The sequence below is a fragment of the Dryobates pubescens genome, chromosome 18 (genome assembly GCF_014839835.1).
Source record: "Dryobates pubescens isolate bDryPub1 chromosome 18, bDryPub1.pri, whole genome shotgun sequence".
NCBI lineage: Eukaryota > Metazoa > Chordata > Aves > Piciformes > Picidae > Dryobates > Dryobates pubescens.
Window position 1 is genome coordinate 13,153,572 of NC_071629.1, and position 22,992 is coordinate 13,176,563.

Below are 22,992 nucleotides of genomic sequence, written 5' to 3' on the forward strand. Positions count from 1 at the left end.
ACCTTTTAATTTGTTCAAGATTTTCCATCCTTCCTAGCTCTGCTGAAAAGTAAGTTCTTCTGGTTAGAAATGATTTGTGACATACAGAATTGGAAAAGAATGATACAGAAGGTGGAGTCTAAAAGAGATGGTATCATTAATGTAAATGTTTCTAACATTTCAGATTTTTCTTCTTGCCTGTCCTCCCTGTCGGACTGCAATGATTCTCTTCAGGTAATGCCTCTTCCCTACTATGTTTCTGCCTACTTGCCTAATGTATTTTAGATGTTAATCACAGGCTAAGTAATAAAATATTATAATACATACCTAATTAGAAAGGCACATTGGTTGGATTGAAAAATCATAGAACCATGGAATAGTTTGGGTTGGAAAGGACCTTTAAAGGCCATTGAGTCTAACTTCTTCCTGCAGGGAGCAGGGATATCTTCAACTGGATCAAGTTAGTTCTGTCCTACATGACCTGGAATGTTTCCAGGGATGGGGCATCTACCACCTCTCCAGGGCAACCTGTGGTGTGAAAAATGTCCTCCTTGTATCTAATGTAAATCTCCCTTTTTTTAGTTTAAGGCCATCACCCCTTTGTCCTGTCACAACAGGCCCTGCTGAAAAGGTTGTCCCCTTCTTTCTGATCAGCCTCTTTTAGTACTGAAAGACCACAAAAAGGTCTCCTCAGAGCCTTCCCTTCACCAGTTGAAAAACTCCAACTCTCTCATCTTTTCTTTGTAGGAGAGATGTTCCATCCGTCTGATAATTTTTTTTGCCTTATTCTGAATAGTGTAGCCTACAGTATTTGCTGTTTTTCAAAATTAGCTGGTTTTCTAACACCCTGACAGCATATAAATTGTGTCTGAAAAACTGTTTCAAAATTGTAATATCTTTGTCCCACTCAAGTTACTTCTTATTCCTAAGAATTTAAGACAGGTATTGGTTGTAGATGGTTTGTTCTTTACTTGGTGTCTTGTGTAAACTGAAACATGACAGATACTTTTTTTGTGTTCTTTTAATGCAAGGTGTACAAAATGCAGTATTATAATACCACTTATTTAAAAGACCTCTCAGATTTCTGAAGCTCTGCGTCTATAGACAGGAGGGAGAACCTTTATCAAACATGCTATTTCAATCTCTGAAAGACACTCAAACAGCAAAATTTCAACTATTTAGTAGCTTGCATCATAAACATGATTAACACAAACGGGCAGTCCAGGCTTTCTAGGAATCCAAAGCTCATACAGCAAACAGTCTTACTTTAGTAAATTATTTAAGTGTGTATTTAAAGAGAAGTTTTTGTCCTGGTTAATGCATTTAACAGGGCTTTTATTCAGATTCAAGCCAAAATAATTTTCTTAAACCTCTAGCTACCTTTTATTGTAGAGATACTGCATAAAATATGTGAAAATATCACATTTCATGTCAGCATGTGAAAATAATATCACATCTCTTTTTCCAAGGTTGCAGATGCATATGCTGAATGGGGCCCTCTTGGCATTGCTGTTTCCTGTAGTTAATACACGCCTGGTGAGTGTACTGCACTTTGCTTCCTCCTCTTTTTTTAGCCATTTCTCAAAGACTTTCTATGAAAAGATGTTAGACCTTTGCTTTGCTTGGCCTTTTTACAGTTCATTTTGCCAGGCTGTAGATTCCTGGTACAGGTCACTTCAGTAGAACCAAAATACCAATCTTGGCTTTTTTTGTCTTGCTTATCAGTCGGTATAACAAGCTAACACTGCTGTGTTCTAAGCATTAGCTACAAACTAGCCCTCAAACTGTGGGGAAACGTAATGGCTTTGAAAAAGGCTTTCATAGGTTAGTATTGTGGACTGTAGTCAAAATTCAGTTTCAGGATTTTCAGATTATATGTAGGCATGGAAGATGCTAAATGATCTCTCTTTGCAAAGGTTGACTGTTTTAAGAAGAAATATAAAAATCTGCTCCTGTGCTGAACTTTCTGGACGATGTGCTATGTTGATTTGCTACACTGGTAGCTAGGACATCTGAAAACTGCCAGTTTTATTGTCAGTTTGTAAATAGTTTCTTTTTTTTCCCTCCTTAAGCTATAAAATTTTGCAGCAAGACACAGTTTAGTTGCTGGAGGAAGGATGATACACTTGTAGGCTTTCACATGGTGAGAATGATCTTCCATAAAGAGTGACACCCACATACACAGGCAGTTGGATCATATTTTTCAGATTTCAGTGGGTTTAGTGTAATAATTTAGTGTAAGATTTATGTTGCCTTTCCCAATCTGATAACTACCTGTGTTCTTTCCTATACCATAGCAGTTTTATGTACAGTTTGCAATTAAGTTTTAATAGAACTTGATATTGCTTGAAATGGCATCAAATGAATAAAACTTCTTTTTTTTTTACAAATAAGGAGATATTTTTTAAATTATTTTTATATTTCAGACTATTCAGTTTTTAAGAAATGTAAAATTCACTGTAACAAAATTAATTTTCTGGGTGACCATTTAAAAATGTAGAAAGATTTAATAAATCATCAGCTTGTATTTTGTCTGCCATTATTATAGCTCTCATTCGTATTAGGGGCGTGGTGGTTAACAGGAAAAATACCGGCTACTTAGAAAATTTTCTCCTTAATTAGAGATAGAAGATAATGTCTAAGAGCAAATATTTTGGAATAAATACCATTTAGGATAGTTTTGGCCTAATAGCTGCTTGCTATACTCTTTTTTTTTTTTTTTTTCTTTCCCCAGTGTTTCTTCTGGCATGTCATAATGTGGGTAATGTTTTATAGCACTACTGCTTTGACCCAGATTCTCTTGTGGTAGACACGTTCTGCTCTGCAACTGCCATCGTAGTGCTTTTCACTGACATTGGCCCAAAAGCATGAAGTGTCTCTTAAAACTTACTAGGAACTTTAAAAAGTTGTACTAATTTTGTCCATGTGTGGCAGTTTAGGCTGGGTGCTTTCTGCTGCTACCACACAAGATGCACCTCTGGTGCCCCGGGCGTCCAGCCCAGTGGGTGGACACAGGAAATAGTGTATTTCATTCCCATAATGTCCTGCTCCCTATAAATCCAGCTGCAAAGTCTCACACTTCCTCTTTCTTCCCTCGCTGCTACTGTGGGAGATGCTCCCTATGTAGTAATGGAAGGGGAGTTGTCTCAAGGCCTCTTAGGCCTGGATAATGCCAAGAGGAGAAGGGGGAAGGGTGATCTCAGATCTGGCCAGCTGAGATTATCCTAATGGTGGAAAGGGGGGGAAGAAAGAGCCCTGGGGGGTTTGGGTGCACCCTCAGGTGGGGAGAGGGGAGTGTTGGGAGGCTTCTGGGTATGCCTTGGTATCTCTTTTGGCACTGTGCTTGTAGTTTCTGTAAAACACTGCTGTGCTTTGTAATATCTAAGTGAAAAACTTCTGATTGAGTCAGGAATTGTTGTGTCTCTGTGCCTCAAGTGTTTTATTTCTAATTTATATTTTAAGCCATGTATTTTAATATGTACATTTCATACACAAATGTTGTCTAGTTATATTACAGCTGTTTACAGATGTAACTATAGTGTGTCAAAGAGCATGCAAAATTTAGTATCTAACCCAACATTAATTTAGAAGTGAGGAGGGAGATGATGTCTCAGGCAGAGAGAGTTCTGAGGTCAATGGGAATGAGGCAGCAGGTGACTATTGTCTCATCACTGCAAGAGATTGTATCAAATGGACATATTGCTGTAAGCACTGAAAGGATTTGTGGTCACCTTCACAGTGCCAAATGTACTTCCTCTTTAATGGTTACTTGATATACAGCTGGATGTTGTTGTCTTGTCGGTAGTTTTCTCCTAAATCCCTCTTCCTGGTGAAGTGTCTGTTAGTTATCCTACAGGCAGCAGGTGATTGCTGTTGAGGCTCTGGAGAATCCAACTAGTGAATACATAGCCAACTAGTAATTCGTTACAGAGGTGAAATGCAGGAGAAGATGTAGATGTACAGTTTTATTTGTATGTAACAATAATTGGAAAGGGCAGGGCTGAAGTAGCTCAGATGGGAGAGTGTTAGACTGAAGATCTAAAGGTCCCTGGTTCAATCCCGGGCTTCAGCAGTGTTGTTGTGAATGGCTTTGCCCATTGGAATGGGCGTCCCAGGGAGGTGGTGGAGTCACCATCATTGGAGGTGTTTAGGAGGAGATGTGATAGGGTGTTTGGTTGTATGGTTTAGTTGATTAGATGGTGTTGGATGCCAATGATCTTGAAGGTCTCTTCCAACCTGGTCTATTCTGCTCTAAGAGGCAGAAAATGTAGACTGAAAGATAATGACTAATTTGCCAGCTGAGGGGTGTTTGATTACTGAGTGTCAAGATTTTGGTTCTAAGTCTTAACCTGTTCAAAGTAATGTCTAGAGCATCTCTTAGAATGCTTTGTGGCCCAGTCTGTTAGGTTCACATACTTTTGCTACCCATTATGTTACTTAATGCTTTGTAAGTATTCTTTTTTGTATATAAGATATAAAGCTAAATTATCGTGTAAAATAAATTTTTGGAAGCTTCTAGTGTAACTTGACATTTTCCATTTTCTCTGATGTACCTGCTAGATTTTTTTATTTTTTTTAGAGCCTAAATAATTTAAAAAACATTCCTAAATATTGGTCTGTTGCCAGTAGAAATGGAGAGTTGAGATATTAATTGAAACTACAAGCAGGCAGTTTCTACCATCTGTTGTTTTAACCTTTTGGTGACACTACTCATTAAAAACCTTGTTGGACTCTTGTGGGCACCTGGGATACTGTTCACAAAAGCGTAGCCTGAAAGATGAGGTCAGTCTATCTTGTTCTTTCCAAGAAAATATTTTCCTGCCTTGGCATGATGTGGAGGTGCCAGCAATTAAGTCTTGAGCAACAGATGCACCCACTTGTATTTATTTGGCAACTAAAGATTCTTGCTACATTATTTACGATGTGCTGATGGAATTAAATTTTGTGCGTTGGAATGGTCATTGGATAAAGACAAAACATTTTGCTGCTTACTCAGTTAGTGTTTTTGTGATTTCTTACTAACCTTTCTGAAATAAAGGCTGTTTCTCATTTTCTCTTATTTATTTTCTTTCTTACGATGCAAATCATTCCTGGTCAGCATTAACAATTCATATTGAAAACAAGATAAACTTTTATGCCCCTTAAGTAAACAGAGAAGAAGATGCTAAGGGAATCTGGTTGTGAGATTCCCAAGCAGGAGCCTAGAAAGGTGTAAGAGGATGTACAGATTTCTTTTAATTCTGTTTATGCTACATGGAGTGCAGTCTGGATCCTGATAACCTGGCTGTGCAAGTAAATTCATTTAGCTGCCAAAAAGACTCCCAAGTGCTTGAAGACTAACTGGTTTTGTTTGAACTTTCATATTGCATTAATCAAATTTTAAAGGCAACACTTTCCACTGGTTTAGAAGTGGTGCTTTTATGCAAGCTGATGTCCTGAAAATGTTGATATATATAAAGTAAAATACAGGACATGTCCCAGAGGTGTTGGACTTGCTGTCTCTTCTCACACAGCTGAGACAGTGTCATTTAAGCATTTGTTTCCAGGTAAGGGAAACAAGGTGAAATGCAGGAAAAATGCTGCTGGCAGTTGGTAAGGGATGAAAGAGACTAGTTAAAAAAACCAACAACCAACCAACCAAACAAACAAAAAAAAACAACAAAACCCAGCAGGTGAATTAACTATGAATATCCAGAATTCAGATGGTTGGTTATCAATATCCAGTGACTGAATCACTTGCAATGAGTGTGGTTGAAGAAATGTACCGTGAGCAGTTTGTTACTGGGGAAATACTGAATGCTGCTGTTGAGGGTGGCTGCTTGGTTTCCACAGTGGCATGTGATGGGAAAGGACAAGTCTAAGAATCACAGAATCATTTTGGTTGGAAAAGACCTCTAAGGTCGTTGAGTCCAGCCATTATCTAACTCTACCAAGTCGGGTGCTATAAACCAGTCTCTTGATGAAGTGCTTACTCTTTGCACAGAGAAGTTCTTTAAATTCTAGACTGATGGGTGACCCTTTCATATAAAGGGTACCTACATATCTGCCATTTGTGACTGTTGCTGATACACCATTTCTAGACAAGACCTTTAGAGCTAGGTGAATCAGTTGCTCTGTACAACTTCGTAGTTCCTCTTTTGTTTTTGTTCTTGTTTTCTGTAGCCTGGCTGTACAACTTGGGTATTTGGTTGTACAGAATTTCTGCTTTTGCTGCTCTATACTAGGAAATGCACTTGCATAATTAGCTGGGCTTCAGAACAAGCAAGCTTTTCTAGTGAAAAAAGGCTGTTTTGTTTTAGACACAAAAAATATTGTCAAGACAACTGCAGCAAAACAAGTGTTACTCTGTTCTCAGAAGTGTCCTGAGCGTGGTGTTTGTGTAGCTGACCCTCACAACTCTGCAAGTGTAGAAGCCCTTATGAAACCAGATACTAAACAGAGAATGCTCCTTGGCAGGAGTGAGTCCTCATGTTGTGTTGTTTATATCAGGAGCTATTATTTCTGAAGTATGCCTGTTCCAGCTGGGAGAGGTACAGATTTTCTCCAGTTAGGAAAAGCTCTTTAGCCTCTTTCGAAATAATCATGATTCCCTCACTATACCCTCTCTGTCTTTCAACAAGGAGCAGGAAAAGGTTCAGATTCAGGAAATCTCACAACTTCCGTGAAGTTCTTGCTTTTGCAGACCATTATCTTGGTGTTATGTTCAGAACTCTTGGAATAAAATGACCTAACAGATTGTGTGTCTTAGTCTCCCAAGAGCTGGCTGAACATCTTAGAGGTTGTAGTCAGGACACTGATAGCATTCAACTGGGGAATGCCAGGACTAGCAGAAACCAGCTGTTAGTTTTTAGCATATTTTACAATGAAAATAGGATATAAGTGTTGTTGAACTGAAAAGATGACAATCTTAATTACCAACTGTTTATTGAATGCTACTGTGGAAGAAAGCCAAACTGTTTCAACCTCTCTTCACTTCTGTTGATGCAGAAGTTTCTGTTTCAATGCTGTGACTTCAGTGTCTCAGAATACTAACAGAAAAGGAGGGCACCTTTTGTTTTTCTTTTTTCTTAAGTGAGCTGCAACAAGAGGTTGAAGTCTAAATTTTGACTTTGAATCTTTCATGGTAGTGTTTAATTCTAAATGTGCTTTTTAGTTTAACAAACAAAGGCATTTGCAGATGGGAATAACTTTCAAATACAGTGCATCACCTTTAACTGATAAAGAGCTACAATTAGTTGAGTCTAGATTAAGAGGCTCGAATTAAACTCAGTTGTGGTTCAAGTTATTTTTAGCACAGTCTAGCTGACCTTTATGAAGTAACATGAGTTCAACTCCTAAATACACAGATAGCTAATGGTAGTTTCCAAAAGTTGTCAGCAGGTGAGAAATACCTGAGTTACTACTAACTGGTTTCTGGTTGGACTTCTTTAGCATATTGCATTGTTATTTGTAATTCATACTAAGAAGGGGAAAGCAGTGCTCTTATGTTATTCGTTCTTTGATGTACTTCTGTCTAATTTTGAGAATTGTCTACCTGCAGTGCTGCATTGTCTTCTGTGGCAACAGGAGTAGAATGGGTGCAGTTAGCTGTACTTTCAAAGCAGTGCCCATTAATGCCATCTTTTTGTTAATATTCATAGGTGATAAAATGACTGAAGGGACTGTCGTGGGTCACTTGTAACTCAGTTGTTAGTGATGAAAAACATTTACAAATATTTTCCTTATTCCACAGCTTCCATTTGAAATGGAAATCTATTACATCCAGCATGTGATGCTTTATGTTGTGCCCATCTACCTGCTGCAGAAAGGAGGTAGGTTGGCTATTCATCCTATACCTATTGAATTGGTCTCATGAAATGAAACACCTGTGCTTAATAGCTACAATAGGCTTTGCTCTTTTCTACCAATTTTCTCCATGTTATTACTTAATAGTTTCTGGTGTTATGCTAGGGTTGTAACTTGAGTGACAGACATTCCATTGGGAACAAAGAAAATGGCCTTTTGCCCAAAGGGATATCAAGAATCTATTGGCATAATCATTACCATATTCTTGAGTAGCATCTCCGCCATTTGCAACGTTTTGACTTGTTTGTGAGACATACTTTTAAGGTGCTTTCCCCCTTGGAGGTCTCTCTCAAAGTACTGCAACTTAAAATGAGTTGAAAAAACCCAAACATTATTGTGTCCCCTTGTAAATATTAGTTGGCTAGTTAGATAAATCCCTGTCAAATTCTGAACTTCTAATGAAATGTAGTGACACATATTAGTGGAATGAACTAGCTTGCTTTGTTATCAAGATTACAGTCTTTCAGACACTTAGCCCAGAAGAGTTCACTAAGTCTGGGAATCCCATATTGTTCTGTTGGCCAGTGATTTTTTTTCCCAACTATGCCCCTTAGAGAGGCATACTATATGTATTCATCTGATGTGGTGCTCTGCTCCCCTCTAGTGCTGACCTGATTCCAACTGCATTTTCTAGCATAACTAAATTGTTTCATCTAGGAAATAAAAGATGATAATTTATGGTATTAATGATGTGAGTGGGATAGAATTTAGAAAATGCTACAACAAGTCTCTTCCACTTTTAATCATTTACATTTTACATCAGCAGTTGCTTAGAGTAAGTGTGAAGGATTATGTTTGTAAGCTTTTGGTTTTGCAATGCTGAGTGAAACTAAATAAAAATGATCCAAAGGAAAAAACAAACAAACAAAACTTCAAAAGATCATTCTGCCTCTTTCTCTTAGCAGAGAAATATGCCACCCACATTTAATTGTAATCCATCTTCAGTATCTTAAAGTTCTGGTTCTAAAATGCTGACGTGCAGTATACTTGTAGAAGTTCTACAAACTACTAATCATTGCAGAAGGGAGGTGGGGAGATGGGGGGAGAAAGTGTAAACAGCTGCGTAGTACACACAGGCAATGAGAGACCAAGCTCTTGCCACAAAATGAAGATTTCTGATGACCTTGAAGTTCCTATATAACAGCTTTTTAAGATGTATTTATTTTGCTTTAAAGCTTGGCCTTGGATGTCCCTTCATGCATTTTTGCCCTTTATTAATTTACAGGTGTTTGCTGCCATCTAATGTTGATGTGATAGCAGTGACATTTCCAAAAGAACTTTGTTGACTAAATATAAAAGTATTGGTTAATATTTTGTCATTTCACTTGTACCATTGTTTAAGGTAATTTCAGAGTAAATGATACCTTTTATCCTAACTTGTAAAAATTGGGGTTTTGTCTCTAACAGTGATTTCTGTTTGAAATAGAAATTTTCACTAGTGAATCTATGATTGGACAAAGTAAGTGAAGAGTAGTAAAATTGGGAAAACGAAAAGGAATGGATTGTGGAATGTGGAAAAATATACTACTTGAGTTTTATTTGGAATCTGACAGTATTACTGATGGCCTTACTGGCATCTCAGTCATAATGAATTTCAATTATGTGTTGAAGTGTTTCCTGTTGGAAGGAAACTGTGTGACAGTGAGGGCTGTAATAGTTCATTTATTTTTTCTCCCTGTCATTCATTACAGTGGTGAATTCAGGCCATGTTGCACTGGTAGTATCACCTTTGTGTCCCCTCCCCTTCATAAGCGTGGGGTTTTGTCATGCTTAGGATTGAATTGATGTAGAGAGAGGTTCTGAACTCAAGCTTCAGTGTTGCAGTGGGAACTCAGTGAGGCTTGAGAATATATTAAGACCTTGTTCTCTTTCCTCTCCCTCCTCTCTGTACTGAGTGAATATCAATTTCTAACATACTTTCTTTCCAAGTGTGGATGTGCATGTATACATATATGTGTGTGTGCCAGGCTAGACAAAATAAATGCTTATGCACTCTGGCTCATCTCTTCCTTGGCTGCAGTAAGGGGCTCTCATGCAAAATGGATGTAGTGCAGATACAACAGGCCAGCATGGAAGATTTTTTAACTGAAGGCAGTTCATCCATGAAGTGTATTGGCAGTTGGAAGCTTTTTTGCTAAATGAATCTCACCTTGTATCACCTCTGAACCCTGCCAAAAATTATAATATGCATCTGGGTGGAACACAGTGTTCCTGAAATAGCTGTATGTGCTGAACCAAAGCTGTAGGTCATTATGTTCTCTTGTCCTCAGGAGTTGAGACTCCTGTCAAAAAAATAGTATAAATAGTTTTGTAACTTCTGGATACTGTTGCATCATCTGAGTGCTAGGACTGGCAAAAGGGAGGTGCAGTGAATGAATTGTCAAGGTGAAAGGAAGAACACAGCAAACAGCAGTGCAGATTTAGACCATGGAACCAACCCCTTCATTGAAAATCTCCTCAAACCACTTTCATCTACAGAGATGGTCTTCTGAAGCATATGAGTATTCTCAGATAATTATACTTTATGCTGCTGGGATACAGATTGCTGGTAGAAAGCTTAGGGAGATAGCAGCTGAGAAAGTGTAATGTTTAAAATTGCCACAACTATTGCAACAGGGCATTAACCTCACTGCCTATGATAAATGTATTGGAGGCCTTCAGTGGTGTTCAGGACAACTTAGTTTTTCAACTCTTAAGGAAAAAAGATTCTGGTTTGCACTTTACTAGCCTTAAGGACTTGCAGTTCTTGCATGTCTTGGTTCTTAAGCTGGCTTGGTCAGATTTTTGGATAGATTTGATGAGATGAGATGTGCACCTTATCTCTAGAGTTTAAAATCATATTGAAGTTTAATCAAAGTGGAATTATTATTTCCTGAGTGCTGTAATCAAATGATCTATTTCCACAGCAATTTGAAACAAGGGTTAATTTATAGCATCTCTCTAGCAGAGTGGTTCAGGAGACAGTCTTTCTTGTGTTTTGAGATTCCCAGCATTATTTAGTTGCCTTTATAATTAAAGTAGAAAAGGATGTTGATGTTGAGGGGTTTTTTTAGGATTTTGTCACTTTAAGAACAGTCTCATGTATGAACAGCTGTACCTGGAGTTCAGGATATCACCTATGCTTCCTCAGAGGCCTTGGTACTGGTGGCACTGCATAGTTGTGTTGTTCTGACACTATAGCCTGCAGGGGGGGATAGTCTCCAGCATCTGCCCTGTCAAAATGGCTGTGCCAGTTCTCAAAATTCTCAATTCAAAGGCAGGTTGTCAACACTGTGGAGAGAGTAAATTGATTTGGTTGATTGTTTTGCTGTTGCGGGTTATGTGTTTTTTTGGGGGGTTGGTTGGTTGGGGTTTTATTGTTGTTGCTTGGTCTGTTTGTTTTGTGTGTGTATGTGTTGTAGTTTTTTTGCTTTGTTTTGAAGATTTAAAAAAAAATATTATTTTTTTGGAGGGGGAGGATCTTCCTGTGGAGCCCAAATTGACAGTAATGGACTTAAAAATGCTGGAGAATCCAATGGTCTGGCCATATGTGTTAAAAGAGCTGACTCACTGTTGTACAGCTGTGGACAAGTGGACATATACACCCTAAATAGTTAAGCAGCTGAGTTGTTTGCTGGGAATAGTCAGAATTTTCATCTTATAAAGACAAGCCCTGAAATTTATGATCAGGAAAGAAACAGTCTTGTTGACTCAAGTCATAGAGCCTTTTTTAATTTAAGCATCTCAGAAGTGGTATCAGATGAGTTGAAGTTCTATGGCATTGTCAGAAAGTCAGTAGAAGTTGATTATTTCCCCCCCCCTCCCTTCTTGTGGAGCATGCCTCTGTCATACTACAGGTAGGAGCAGCTCTGTTAGACAGCTGTCTTATGAGCAGTGCAGTGTTTCTTACTTAATGAGAAGCTGGGCTGAGTTGTAAGATGTAGAACACAGATACTGAGTACAGACCAAAGGATCATTTTTCCTATTGCTGTAAATTAGGAAAGTGCAATTAAAGCAATTTGGGATCCAAACTTGCTGGCAAGAGCAAGGGATTGCCATACTTAGACATTTCTACCTTTCTCATCCACTTTCTCACTCTGTGACACTTAGCTATATTTAGCTCTATCTGTCTGTAGGTCCCTAACTCCTTTTAAATGGAGTTATAAAGCAGGCTTGATTATATACTTTAGCAGTAATCTGGGGGGAACAAAATCACTATGTATTTGAATGTAGTTAGGTGGTCATAAATCTGCTTTATCTCCATCCACATGGAAATATTCATTGAAATAACACATGTTATGGCTGTTTTGCTGAAACTCTTGTTTCTTGTGTGTTGTTATTCTGCTCTCCTGCTGGCAGATTCCTTGTTCCTATTCCTGCTTTTCTCCACCTTCTGAATCCCACATATTAGAAGTAAATGCTAGTGGTGCTTGTGTCTGACACCTTGAGCAGTGGGGTGATTTGGGGCACATTCAGCAGCTGGAGGCTTGTGCTGTTGCTGTGGCTGTGGATTCGTGTTGTAGTCTCTCTTGCAGCTTGATTATTTCAGGATAATCTTGTTTGATGCTTTGAGAGAACTGGGTGGGATATGTGACCCTCCAATCTTTATGCACTGGGCAGTTACAGTTCTTTGGAAACTATGGTGGCTATTATGAAGCATTTAAAAACAAATAAAGAAGGTAATGTGGAAATCTCTAAGTGAGCCCAAAATCTGTTAAAGACAGCCCTCTAGAGGAGGGTGAAGTTCAGAAGTGTATGTACCAGTGTATGGAAAAACTACTACTATGCGAAGGATGAGGAAGAACTACTGCTGCTGCTTTCAGGAATATAGAAATGTGGTTCCTGGGAGGAGCACGTAATACAAGACCACTGCCTGAGCTGTTTCTGATGAGAGTAGCTGGCATTGAAGGAAATAGAAGTCTGGCATAAGGCAGTATTTTGAAATCTACAGTCAGAACAGCTGTGGAGGGATACAGTGGCTTTCAGGATCATCCTCCTGAGAACATTTTTCCTGTTTTCCCCTGGAAAGGAAGTCTCTGAGCTAGTCTCTAGCCTAGCTCAGTAGGCTACACTACTAGAATTAACACTTTGATCAAAGGAAATAAAATGAAAATAAATTTGCTCTCACATTTTTACAAGCTTGAAAATGAGGGAATTGTAATAGTTGCTCTGAGTTTTGGATTAAGCAGAACTTATACATGTGAAACTACTAGAGAAGCATGTGGTGTGCTGTACAAACTGGTAAAGCTCTATAAAATCATGGGAATTAAAGCAAGACATTAATTAGGAAAAAAACATTTCAACACCCTACAAAATTAAATGTTACTATATTTAGATTCTATTTCAAACAGAGGAGTAGTGTCTTTCCTACATTGTGTTTTCACAGAAAATCAAAATGAATATTGCTTCCTGTGAAGTTGTGTTCAAACTTTTAGAAGCCCATGTCTGGAGAACTTAAAGTAAAAATAATAGTTCATAAGAGCACCAGAACTAGCACAAGAAACTGGGAGAGGAAGCAATATAAGAGAAACTGAGTCTATTTGACCTTTAGATTTTTAAAGCCATGCTTCCCTTCCATTGCCTAGATGGCTTAATTAACCACTTGGCATGTTATAGTCAACAAATTCTTGTTGCTGAAGTGGATGATGAATCCCAAACTCATCAATCTATATGAAATCCTTCCCATCAATGCTACTGAAAGAATGACAATTTAAACTGAAAAAAAAAGTTTACAAAACCCAACACTGTAATGCTTTTTCAACAGGAGCAAATATACAACCTGCTTAGATGACCCTTTATTTGGAAGGGTCTCAACTGTCTGAGACATGAACATTTTGGGAATGAGATTAGTGCCAGACTATCAGTTGGATTGAATTTTTGAATGTGCTTAACATACAAGAATTACTTGTGATCCTTAGTGAACAGAAATTTCCTATGTAAGCAACAAGTAGCTTTGCCAAAGCTAACACAAGCCATTCAAACAACCACTCAGCTGGGTTTCAATGTCCCTGTTTGTGTGTTTCTGTTAACAGACTGTATACTGCAGAAAACAGACCACACTACTCCCTGCAACAATCATCTGTTCAATAGCAGAACCAGAAAGTAATAAAATCTATAGTGAGTATTTCCATGAGAAATGTACAGAAAATATCCCAGGTATAAACTTATTTTAAGTTTCCCATAACACACTTGGGAATCCAGGGCTCTCTGAAATGCTTTTGTCTGGAGCTATTTGTTTCATTTTTTCCCCTTGATGCCCAAATAATGATACTGCTGAAAATCACATTATTATTTTCAGGATTGCAAAGTCTAGCAAGAAAGATCCCCCCCCTTAAGAAGCCACATCAAAAGTCTGTAAAGAGAGACTGTGAGAGTTGCTAATGTACATTTTGAAGTCTTGCAACAGAGAGGGAATGTAGCGGTATGAAATTCCTTGCTGGAGGAACCCAAACAGCTCTTTAAGTGACTACTGGCACTGGTTCTCAGGCTTTGTTGAATCTTTCAAAATAAGACAGGCAGCTGCCAACCACTCGAGTTCATGTGAAACCAAATTTGATACATCTGTACTCTGCCTGTTCCCAGGAACAGCTTTAGATACCATATTTCAATTTTATTCTGTATACTGCATCTAAGGTAAACATCCAACTAGAACTGCAAAGACAACAGAAAAAGCTTTTGCAAGTCAAATGTTTTCCTTACTCTGCATCTGAGGAAGGAGACAAAGTTTCTGTATAGCTTGACCAGGTCACTTGAAGTTGGTACAGCCAAAAATAGAGCCACAGTCTCCTGAACTCTGACACCAAGGCTGGTTGCTTCTCCTCTTGCTCTCTAATGAAAAATTGTATTCAAGGTGACATCATGTATCTTGATATTTGTGGAGTTTAATCAATATCATTGCTATTTAAGTGAAGTGTTCTGTACACTTTTCTAAGTAGGATACCAGTGTTGTAGTTTGAGCTGGGTGCCCCCCTGGTGCATTCACTTCCTGTGTCCAGAAGTCCAGCCCAGAGGGATGGACACAGGAAATTGTGTATTTCCTACCATAATTCTTTGCACCACTATAAGATCCAGTGCGGAGTCTGGCACTTCCTCTTTCCTTCCCTCTCCGAGACTTGGTAACTGGGGGAGAGATCTCCCGGCCATGGGCCTGACTGGGCCCAAGGCCACAGGGGGATGGGCAGTCTCAGGCCTGGCCAGCTGAGACTAGCCCAGCAGAGGGAGGGGGAAGAAGGAGCCCTGGGGGTTTTGGATGCACCCTCAGGTGGGGATGGGATCTTTCTTTGTCACTGCGCTTTGGGTTTTCTGTAACATTCACCGCTTTCTATTTAAACTTTCATCACTTTTGCAATCCGTTTGTCTGAGTCATTATTTCTGCCAGCAGAGGGAGGGGGTCTGCCCCAACCCATTATAACCAGCTGTTAGGTTATGCTTGCTTAAGTACATTTGAAGAATTAGACTGTTGTGAATGTTTTTCCTTTACCTGTAGAGCACTTCCCTGGGAGTTCCTCATTTAGAGTTCACGCTTACATTTGGATTTTGCTTATAGTTCAGACACTTCTGACTTTCACATAAGTACTGGATAAAAAACTCTTATATGGTGCCTTGTGCTTTCAAAGTAGCCTCTCAACTAATTTCTCATGGCTGCACGAAGCCACAGCTTCCTTACTAAAACACTATGTACAGTTGTATCTTGGGTAATTAATATTGTTGTTCCTTAAAGCCAGTGAGTAAATTTGGGGTGTGTATGTGCTGCTGTCATTCAGACATGCAACCAGCTCCTTACTTGCTGTTGACTAGCACAGAGAGGCTGTGTTACATAGAGATGTGCAGTTTTGGACAGTCAAGTGTAGGCAAATTTTAGTTTGTAACATTTACAAAATGGTATTTACATTAGATTGAATTAGCGACAGCTACCTGAAGTAATCTGAGCTGGCACAATGGGTACAAACTATGGAACAAAACTATGCAGAAAGGAATTGCAAAAGGGCAACAGTCTAGGGATTCAAATCTGAAACGGGATGCCCCATTGTATGGTGGTGTGGTAAAGCAAGTAACAGAAGTCATTTGCATTTATTTACATAGGATGCCATCCACAGGCCATATACCGGCTTTAGTCTGGCGAGTTCTGTCCTAGTGTAGTTATTGGAGTTCCGAATAGCCTCATACAGTATATGCTGCAGTCTGTAATTACTCCCTGGTAATTACTGAATGTGACAGCCAGCAAGGGCTAATATGGATAGTGCACTATTGCTGTTAGCGGTCTTCCAAGTACTAGATACACATCCCAGTATTTACTGTGTAATGGATCAGAGAGCAGACAAAAGCAGGTATTAAAATGCACTGGCATTTTTTGTTCATCTGATACTCCTACAACTACTTGCAGCAGCTGAGTAGCATGACATGAGTAGCTGAGTAGCTTCCTTCTTTTGCATCCCTAGGTTAAGTTATTAACCTAGGAAAAGTCATAAGGAAAATAATATTTTGTTCCCCATGTCTGAAACTGAAATATTCAAGGCTGCTGGTAAGAGTCTTGAGAACCCTGTATTTTTTTTTTCTCACCATGTAATGTTTGAATATTTAATTCCAAAAATACTCTTGTATCTAAGGTTAGTTGTATTAGATCTGATGTCCTTGGTACTTTCTAGGTCATGTGATGATGTGTTCTGTCACTAAATTGACAAAACCTAGTTTCAGGAGGAGGGAGAAAGGTGAACTCAGCAATAATGTGGAATTTTCTACTTCATTTGAAAGGAAAAAAATACATTTTAGAGTATTTGTGATATCTGCTGATTATAAAGTTTTTTTGTAAGTATATCTGTACATATCTCCACAGCAGTTTTCATTTAAAAGTACAGTCTGTCATTACTGGACTGACTACTTTATACACCCTTTCTGTTCCTAGGCATTATTGGTGCAAGTTACTACCTAATATTTATTAAACAACCATAAAATTAGGAATGACAGTGAGGCCATACTCTAATAGAATGCAGTGCAGGAACTGCCACTGCCTAAGTTATTTCTGTCTGTGTGGAAGTCAGAACCCACATAAGAAGCAGGGTTTGGAAGATTCATTTTATACCATTACAGTATTGAAAAATCATTCAATTCTGTGGTAGAAGGAAGAATGAGGTAAAAAAATCACTGGTGCTGGTAAAAAATAGGCAAGCTTAATGAGGTAACATACTGTATATTTTACTGGTGGACCAGGAGGGAGGACGTGCCAGGTAAGAAATAAGGCTCTCAAATATTCATTAGTGTAATGGTATTGAGTAGGTTATCAGCTAAAGCCAGACGCCCTACCATCCACAGAGCAGAAAGGAGAGGATTATTCATGAGTCTTTGATGGACACAGCAACTCAGCTGAATACTAATGTATTCCTTTCTCTTCAAGGTATCTACACTCCAGAACCACTCTGCAATTTCTGGTGGGCTCTTTTATCCACGGGGTTTATGTTTGTATATCATTTTAGCATCTTGCAGATTCTGGGATTGGTAAGTAAATACAGGTTAATAAATGGATAGTTTGCAAGTACATTCAAAGTAAAAACATAGTTTTTGAAAGTGTCCAGAATTTTATTGATAAGATTGCTTGCATGCAGATTCTTAATTGCATGTTCCAATGAGCATTTGTATCTCTTAAGTAGGTAAAAAATTTCCTGAATTGGTTATGTACCTGCATAAATCCATCTATTAAATGCACACCTGAATTTGATCTGCTTTCCTTCTGAATGCTGCCCTACTTGTCTTGAACAAAGGAGTATCACCTAAACGTTGCTAGTTAGTATGGGAATTTCATAATTACCATTTTAAGTGTCTGAATTGGTGCAACACAAAAATGTTGTTAATTTATAAATTTGTTGTCACTTTCTCAGGTTACAGAAGTGAATTTGAACAACATGTTGTGCCCAGCCATCTCAGATCCTTTTTATGGGCCCTGGTATCGAATCTGGGCATCTGGACATCAGACTATCATGACCATGACCCATGGGAAGCTTGTAATCCTACTCTTTTACAGTGCTGTCCCCGTCTTTAAATGTAGCGTGGACTTCCTTAGACTCCCAGCTAAGAAAATAGACTGAAATGTCTCCCCACGGAGTAGCACTTACGGGAAGCAGATACTTATACTGGAAAACAGAGGAGGAATGAGAGGACAATGGCTTTATACTTCTCCCCACAGTTTATTGCCTCAAAAATACCTCTGTGATTCAGTGAGGGGTTTTCTATGCTGTTTCTTACTGCCTATTGCCAATAGCAAAATTAGTGGCCTTACTCTGGGAATGGTTTGTGTTGTATACATTTCACAGATTCCAGGAGAACCTTGCTAAGCCACCATTTAGGATTAGGCCAGGATCTGTCCACATTCCAGCAAAGACAGTTGCGGTGCTACCTCGTTTTGACTTATCCTCCATTAAGTACACTTATATCATAGGATAGGAAATAAAGCTGAATGACCACACTCCATTGATGTGAAAGAGCACAGGTTGAGGTGCATCATCCTGGTTTAACTCTCAGCACTTGAATGCTGCAGAATGGTCACAGTGAGAGGGATATACATTTCATCTTCCAGACTAAGTGCAAACCAGTGAGGTTCTACTGTATTTTCTTCAAGCGGGTTGAAAATGTTGGGGAACAAGAATTTTTTAATATTTTTTTTTGAGTACCTTATTTCTAAGCTGCTGTGGGTTGATGTCTGTATGGCTAAGTCCCATTCAGACCTTGATGCTTCGAGTGAGCAAAAGAACAGCATGTAGAAATAATGGCAAAAGACCATGTTATACATAAGTTATGATGAGATATTTCATCCACTCTTCTGATCTGAATTTGAACAAAATGTGGTTTGTGTTTTTTCCCTGCCTTGGCTTAGAGTGGAGAGGGATCTGAGATACAGAGTCTAATATAAACATAAGTTTTCTTTTCTTTACTTCCTTGCTTTTGAAACATTCCTCCTTTGCATTCTACACTAATCCTCACTCAGTAGAGTGGTTAGTGAAGAAACAGAGTGAAACTGTGTTCTCTAATTAATGTGATTTCAAAATGCAGATAGAAAAAGGAACATCAAATCAGTGGAGGCCTCTACCAGAAAAAAAGGGTTCCAATTTAATGGTATGACTAAACCTTCCTGTCAATATGTATTTTGGAGACTGGGTTGTAGATAGGCAGAACGATAAATAGTAAACTGTGAGTACCTGTTCAAATGTTCCAAGACAAGACTAGAGGAGAAACTGTTGGGCAGAAAGATGGGAAATCTTGAGTGTGTTCCTCCAGACAGTTAATCGTGAGTCTATTAAGCACCATCTGTTGTTTCAGGGCTGCAGGAATTTTGTTGTATAGTAGTTTGTTGCAATTTATAGATTCATTATGTTGTCAAAGCTGTGACTTGTAAGATAAAACCATTATACCTCCTCCAGCTGGATCACCTGAAGATACATTCTGAAGTTAAGGTACAGTCATTTATACCTCAAGAAGGAAAATTAGGAATGAGAAGTGGTTGACTTTTAAATTTTTATTTTTTTTTAATTTTTTCCCTAAAGATTTTTTTTTTTTTTACTGACAAGGAAACAAACACATACAGCTAGTCTTAGTTATACCAACTGTATGATTCCGTGTGTTTTTAATCAGAATTGAACTTGAGAAAGCTAAGCACATGATAATAAGAACTACCAGATAAGGGATTGACTGTCAATTGTTGATCCTGCAACATCCTAGCATCTAAGTAACTGAGTAGTCTCACTGCTGCCTCAGTAGAGCTGGGTACATGTTGACTAAGTATTTGTGGAATGAAGCATAAAACCCAAATGTGCTAGCATTAAAGGCCTAAATCTGTCGGTAGCAGACCATTTAATGCGGTGCTGAAGTTGATAGAAGTTCTTTCTATTTATTTCATCGTGTTCAGTAGTGCGTGCTGAGTTTCAGGATGTTGTTGGGAGATGCACAGTGCTGGGTGTTAAAGCGTTCCCTTTTTAATGTACTTCCATCTCTTGTGAATAGCTGAATGAAATACACAGTGATTCCTCCTTGCCCCCTCCCCCCCCAAATTAGCCACTGTCAAACGTATCATGGTTTGTGTATTTATTTACTTAAGAATCTGTCAAAATGCCTTATGTTGGGATTCACTTGTATTTAGATAGAATGCTTGGTATCACAATAGAATGATCCAAATTTTGCAAATGTTGTTTAGTGTTATTGCTTAACTTTACTTTTTTTAAGAATTCTTTTTGATTTTCTTCAGAATATTGTAGGAACTGAAAAAGTGAAAGTAGCAGCCTTTTTTTTAAACAACAACAACAAAAATCCTTCCAAACAAACACCCCACCCCACCCCCCTTACAACAAAAATATGACAGAACTAAAAACAAAACCCAAAACAGAACAACCCTACAATGTTTCCTATTTCTAGTCATATCCTTCAGGGCATTCTAAACAAGTATAAAATTGCTGCTTTTTGTCACCATTGACTGCCTCTGGTCAGTTAACTGTGGAAGGATTTAAATAAGCTCAGGTGTCTCAGCCAGTGCAGGCTGTTTGGAATGCAAAATCTGTGAGCTTTTCTGACTGACTTAAAAATCAGTCACAGGAATAGCAGTGTTAAGTACAGCCAACAGGAGGGACATCCCTGAGGCAGTTTGGATGAAAGGTTCTTGGAGCAGTTGTACCACTTGTACCACTGACTGACAGCAGAGCTGCTCTAAGTGATTGCTCTGGCCTTCCCTCTGTATCGTAGATGTCTTGTTCCTGTCATGGTGCTGTGACTCATGCTTTTCTTTGTTACCGTGGTCCAGTTGGTTTGAGTCACTCTAGAAATTTCAGGCATAACTACATAACATGGAGTATGCCAACAGACTTGCTCGTCAAAGCCAATGGGACATTCATATTCCCCTTCCATGCCTTACCTGTGCAGGTTCTGGAGCTTCATGAACTCTTCCACATGAATTTAAGCTGCTAAAATAAAATGGCTAACCTGAACAAGGTGATTCAACAAAAAAATAAAGAGGCAAGCCAACAATTACACACAGTAAGGATTAGATTATTTGGGCAGTTGCAGGAGTCAAATGGTGCAGCTGGAGTCAGACAGAAAGCAGTGGAACCTTCAGCTCTTTAAGAGGTGTTGCTTCTTTCTTGCAAAGTATCAGTGAAGTTCATTGACTTAAGACAGAGTCAGTTGTATTCTAAAAGACCATTAAGATCAGCCTCCTTTTCTGCAGGCTAAAAACCAGAGTTCCCTCAGCTGCTCCTCAGAAGACTTGTGCTCTAGACCCTTCACCAGCCTCATTGCCTTTCTTTGGACAAACTCCACCACCCCAGTGGCTCTGTTGTAGTGAGGAGCCCAAAAGTGAAATTATTCCCTCCCCTTGTTTGAAGGCTTTTAAACCTTGTGTCTTATTTTGCTTTGTTATGGTGCCACTAAGAATTGTCTCAGCATAGCTCAGACACAAGCTTCAAAGAAGGTGAAGCACAGGTCAGAATGGGAACAGAAAGGAAATGAAATTCTGAAGCAAATGTCATGGAACTTCACATTCTTTATTCCTTAGCTCTCTCTGGTATCCCTTTGTAATATACATCAGAGCTTGTTTAGTGTGCAGGACATTGATTTGATGGGAAAGCAGAATACTAAATCTCCATACAGGATAGTTACTCTCTTCCTGGCAGAGGGTGATTTTGGTTTCCCTGAATAGTTATAGGCAGTTATACTGAATGGATGATTTTTTGGGGGGCTGCTTTTGGGCTTATTTATGCTGTGAATTACAGAGCAAAATTACACTGCTGTTCTTGAAAGGTAACTGTCATTCTCTCCTGTGCCCACCATCTATGACAAGATAACTTGAGGCTGTTGCCACCCGGCACCTTGATGATGAGCTGTTCACATGGCAGCAGTGCAATGTACAACTGTAAGTGTAGTCCTGGTCCTTCCTGGCCAAATGTTTTTAAATCTTGTGTCACAGTTACAAAAAGGCTGACAATAGCTATGAGGCAGAGCAGGAGGGAGCCATATAGACAAATTATTCCTTTCAGCAGGAGCTTAAACTGACTGTAAAATCATGCCCTAAAGAAGGCTGATTTGCTGTCCACAAGCAATTCATTGTGTGGTCCATTGCCTAGACCTCACACTGGTATGTTGTAAGGTGAAAGAAGAGTCAAAATTGGCAGGGAAATTAATTACTCTTTCTGCCAGTGAATAACTGTCTATATTTGCCTCCAAAAGTACACGCACATGAGATTTGTTTATGCAGCCTTACAGTAAGTAGCCCTCCAAAGCAGAAAGGCATGTTCTGCACCCACCATAGCATCTGGGGATTCACTCTGTGACTAGTGGGATCTTGTGCCAAGGCTTTAGCTGTCTGGGATACATGTTGTGCTACCTTCCAAGGATTCAGACACTGTATTTGGTGTTTAAACTCTGTTTAATTTCTTCCTATTTAAGCACCAAAGAATGATTTACATCTTGTTTCTTTTGAAGGGTGAAATTCAACAGGTCTTGTCTATGCTGGTGTAAATTGGTGAAAAGCCAGTCTATGACCCTGTACCTGGTTTTGGTTCTTGCTGTTCATCAGCAAAGCCTGCTTGTGCTTAAGCAGACCTTGCCTTGCTGAAGTTGGGAGACAAATTGGGTATCCACTTGCATACCTTAAGATTATAGAGTACCTCATTGTAGATTTATTCATCTGTTTCTGGCCACAATCAGGGGTTTGGTATTTCTGTATATTTGATAGCTTTTTGTAAAACCCAGTTGTTACCTTATTTCAGAAATGGCTATGTGCAACTGTTATCTCCTAAGTCATGTATCTCCTTCTCTGGAGACTTCCAAGCCCTGTCTGGATGTGTTCCCATGTGACCTGCAATAGATTCTATGGTCCTGCTCTGGCAGAGGGGTTGGACTTGAAGATCTCCAGAGGTCCCTTCCAGCCCCTAACATCTTGTGATCCTGTGATCTAAACGACAGGCATTTGTTTGCTATGCATCTAGAGCTAATGGAAAATATAGGTGTGCTGCTTCTCTTGCTCTTGCAGTTGTTTCACTAGAGGTGTAGTCGTGGGAATTAAATTAGTCCTAATAGGTAGCAACGCCCTGAAAAGGCCAAAAAAACAGGAAGAGGGCACGTGTCAGCCCTGTTAGGAGGTGAAGGGTTTCCACAGGCAGGTCTGCTTTGATGTTTTCATTTTTACAGTGACAAAACTTGTAAAAACTGTTGAAT

General features: G+C 39.0%; 1 protein-coding gene and 1 non-coding gene across 2 annotated transcripts in view; both read left to right on the forward strand.

The window, feature by feature from the left end:
- The window catches only part of TMEM164 (transmembrane protein 164), a 30,782-nt gene extending 12,357 nt beyond the window's left edge, over positions 1–18,425 (forward strand). Inside the window, exons 3-7 of the mRNA XM_054169700.1 lie at positions 164–213; positions 1,449–1,515; positions 7,712–7,790; positions 17,195–17,295; positions 17,676–18,425. Of these exons, the coding sequence (XP_054025675.1) occupies positions 164–213; positions 1,449–1,515; positions 7,712–7,790; positions 17,195–17,295; positions 17,676–17,882 (504 nt within the window). The 3' untranslated portion in view covers positions 17,883–18,425. The remainder of the gene's footprint in view (positions 1–163; positions 214–1,448; positions 1,516–7,711; positions 7,791–17,194; positions 17,296–17,675) is intronic.
- TRNAF-GAA (transfer RNA phenylalanine (anticodon GAA)) lies at positions 3,979–4,051 on the forward strand. The gene has a single exon. It is a non-coding gene; the product is annotated as a tRNA-Phe (tRNA).
- Positions 18,426–22,992: the final 4,567 nt, after the last annotated feature.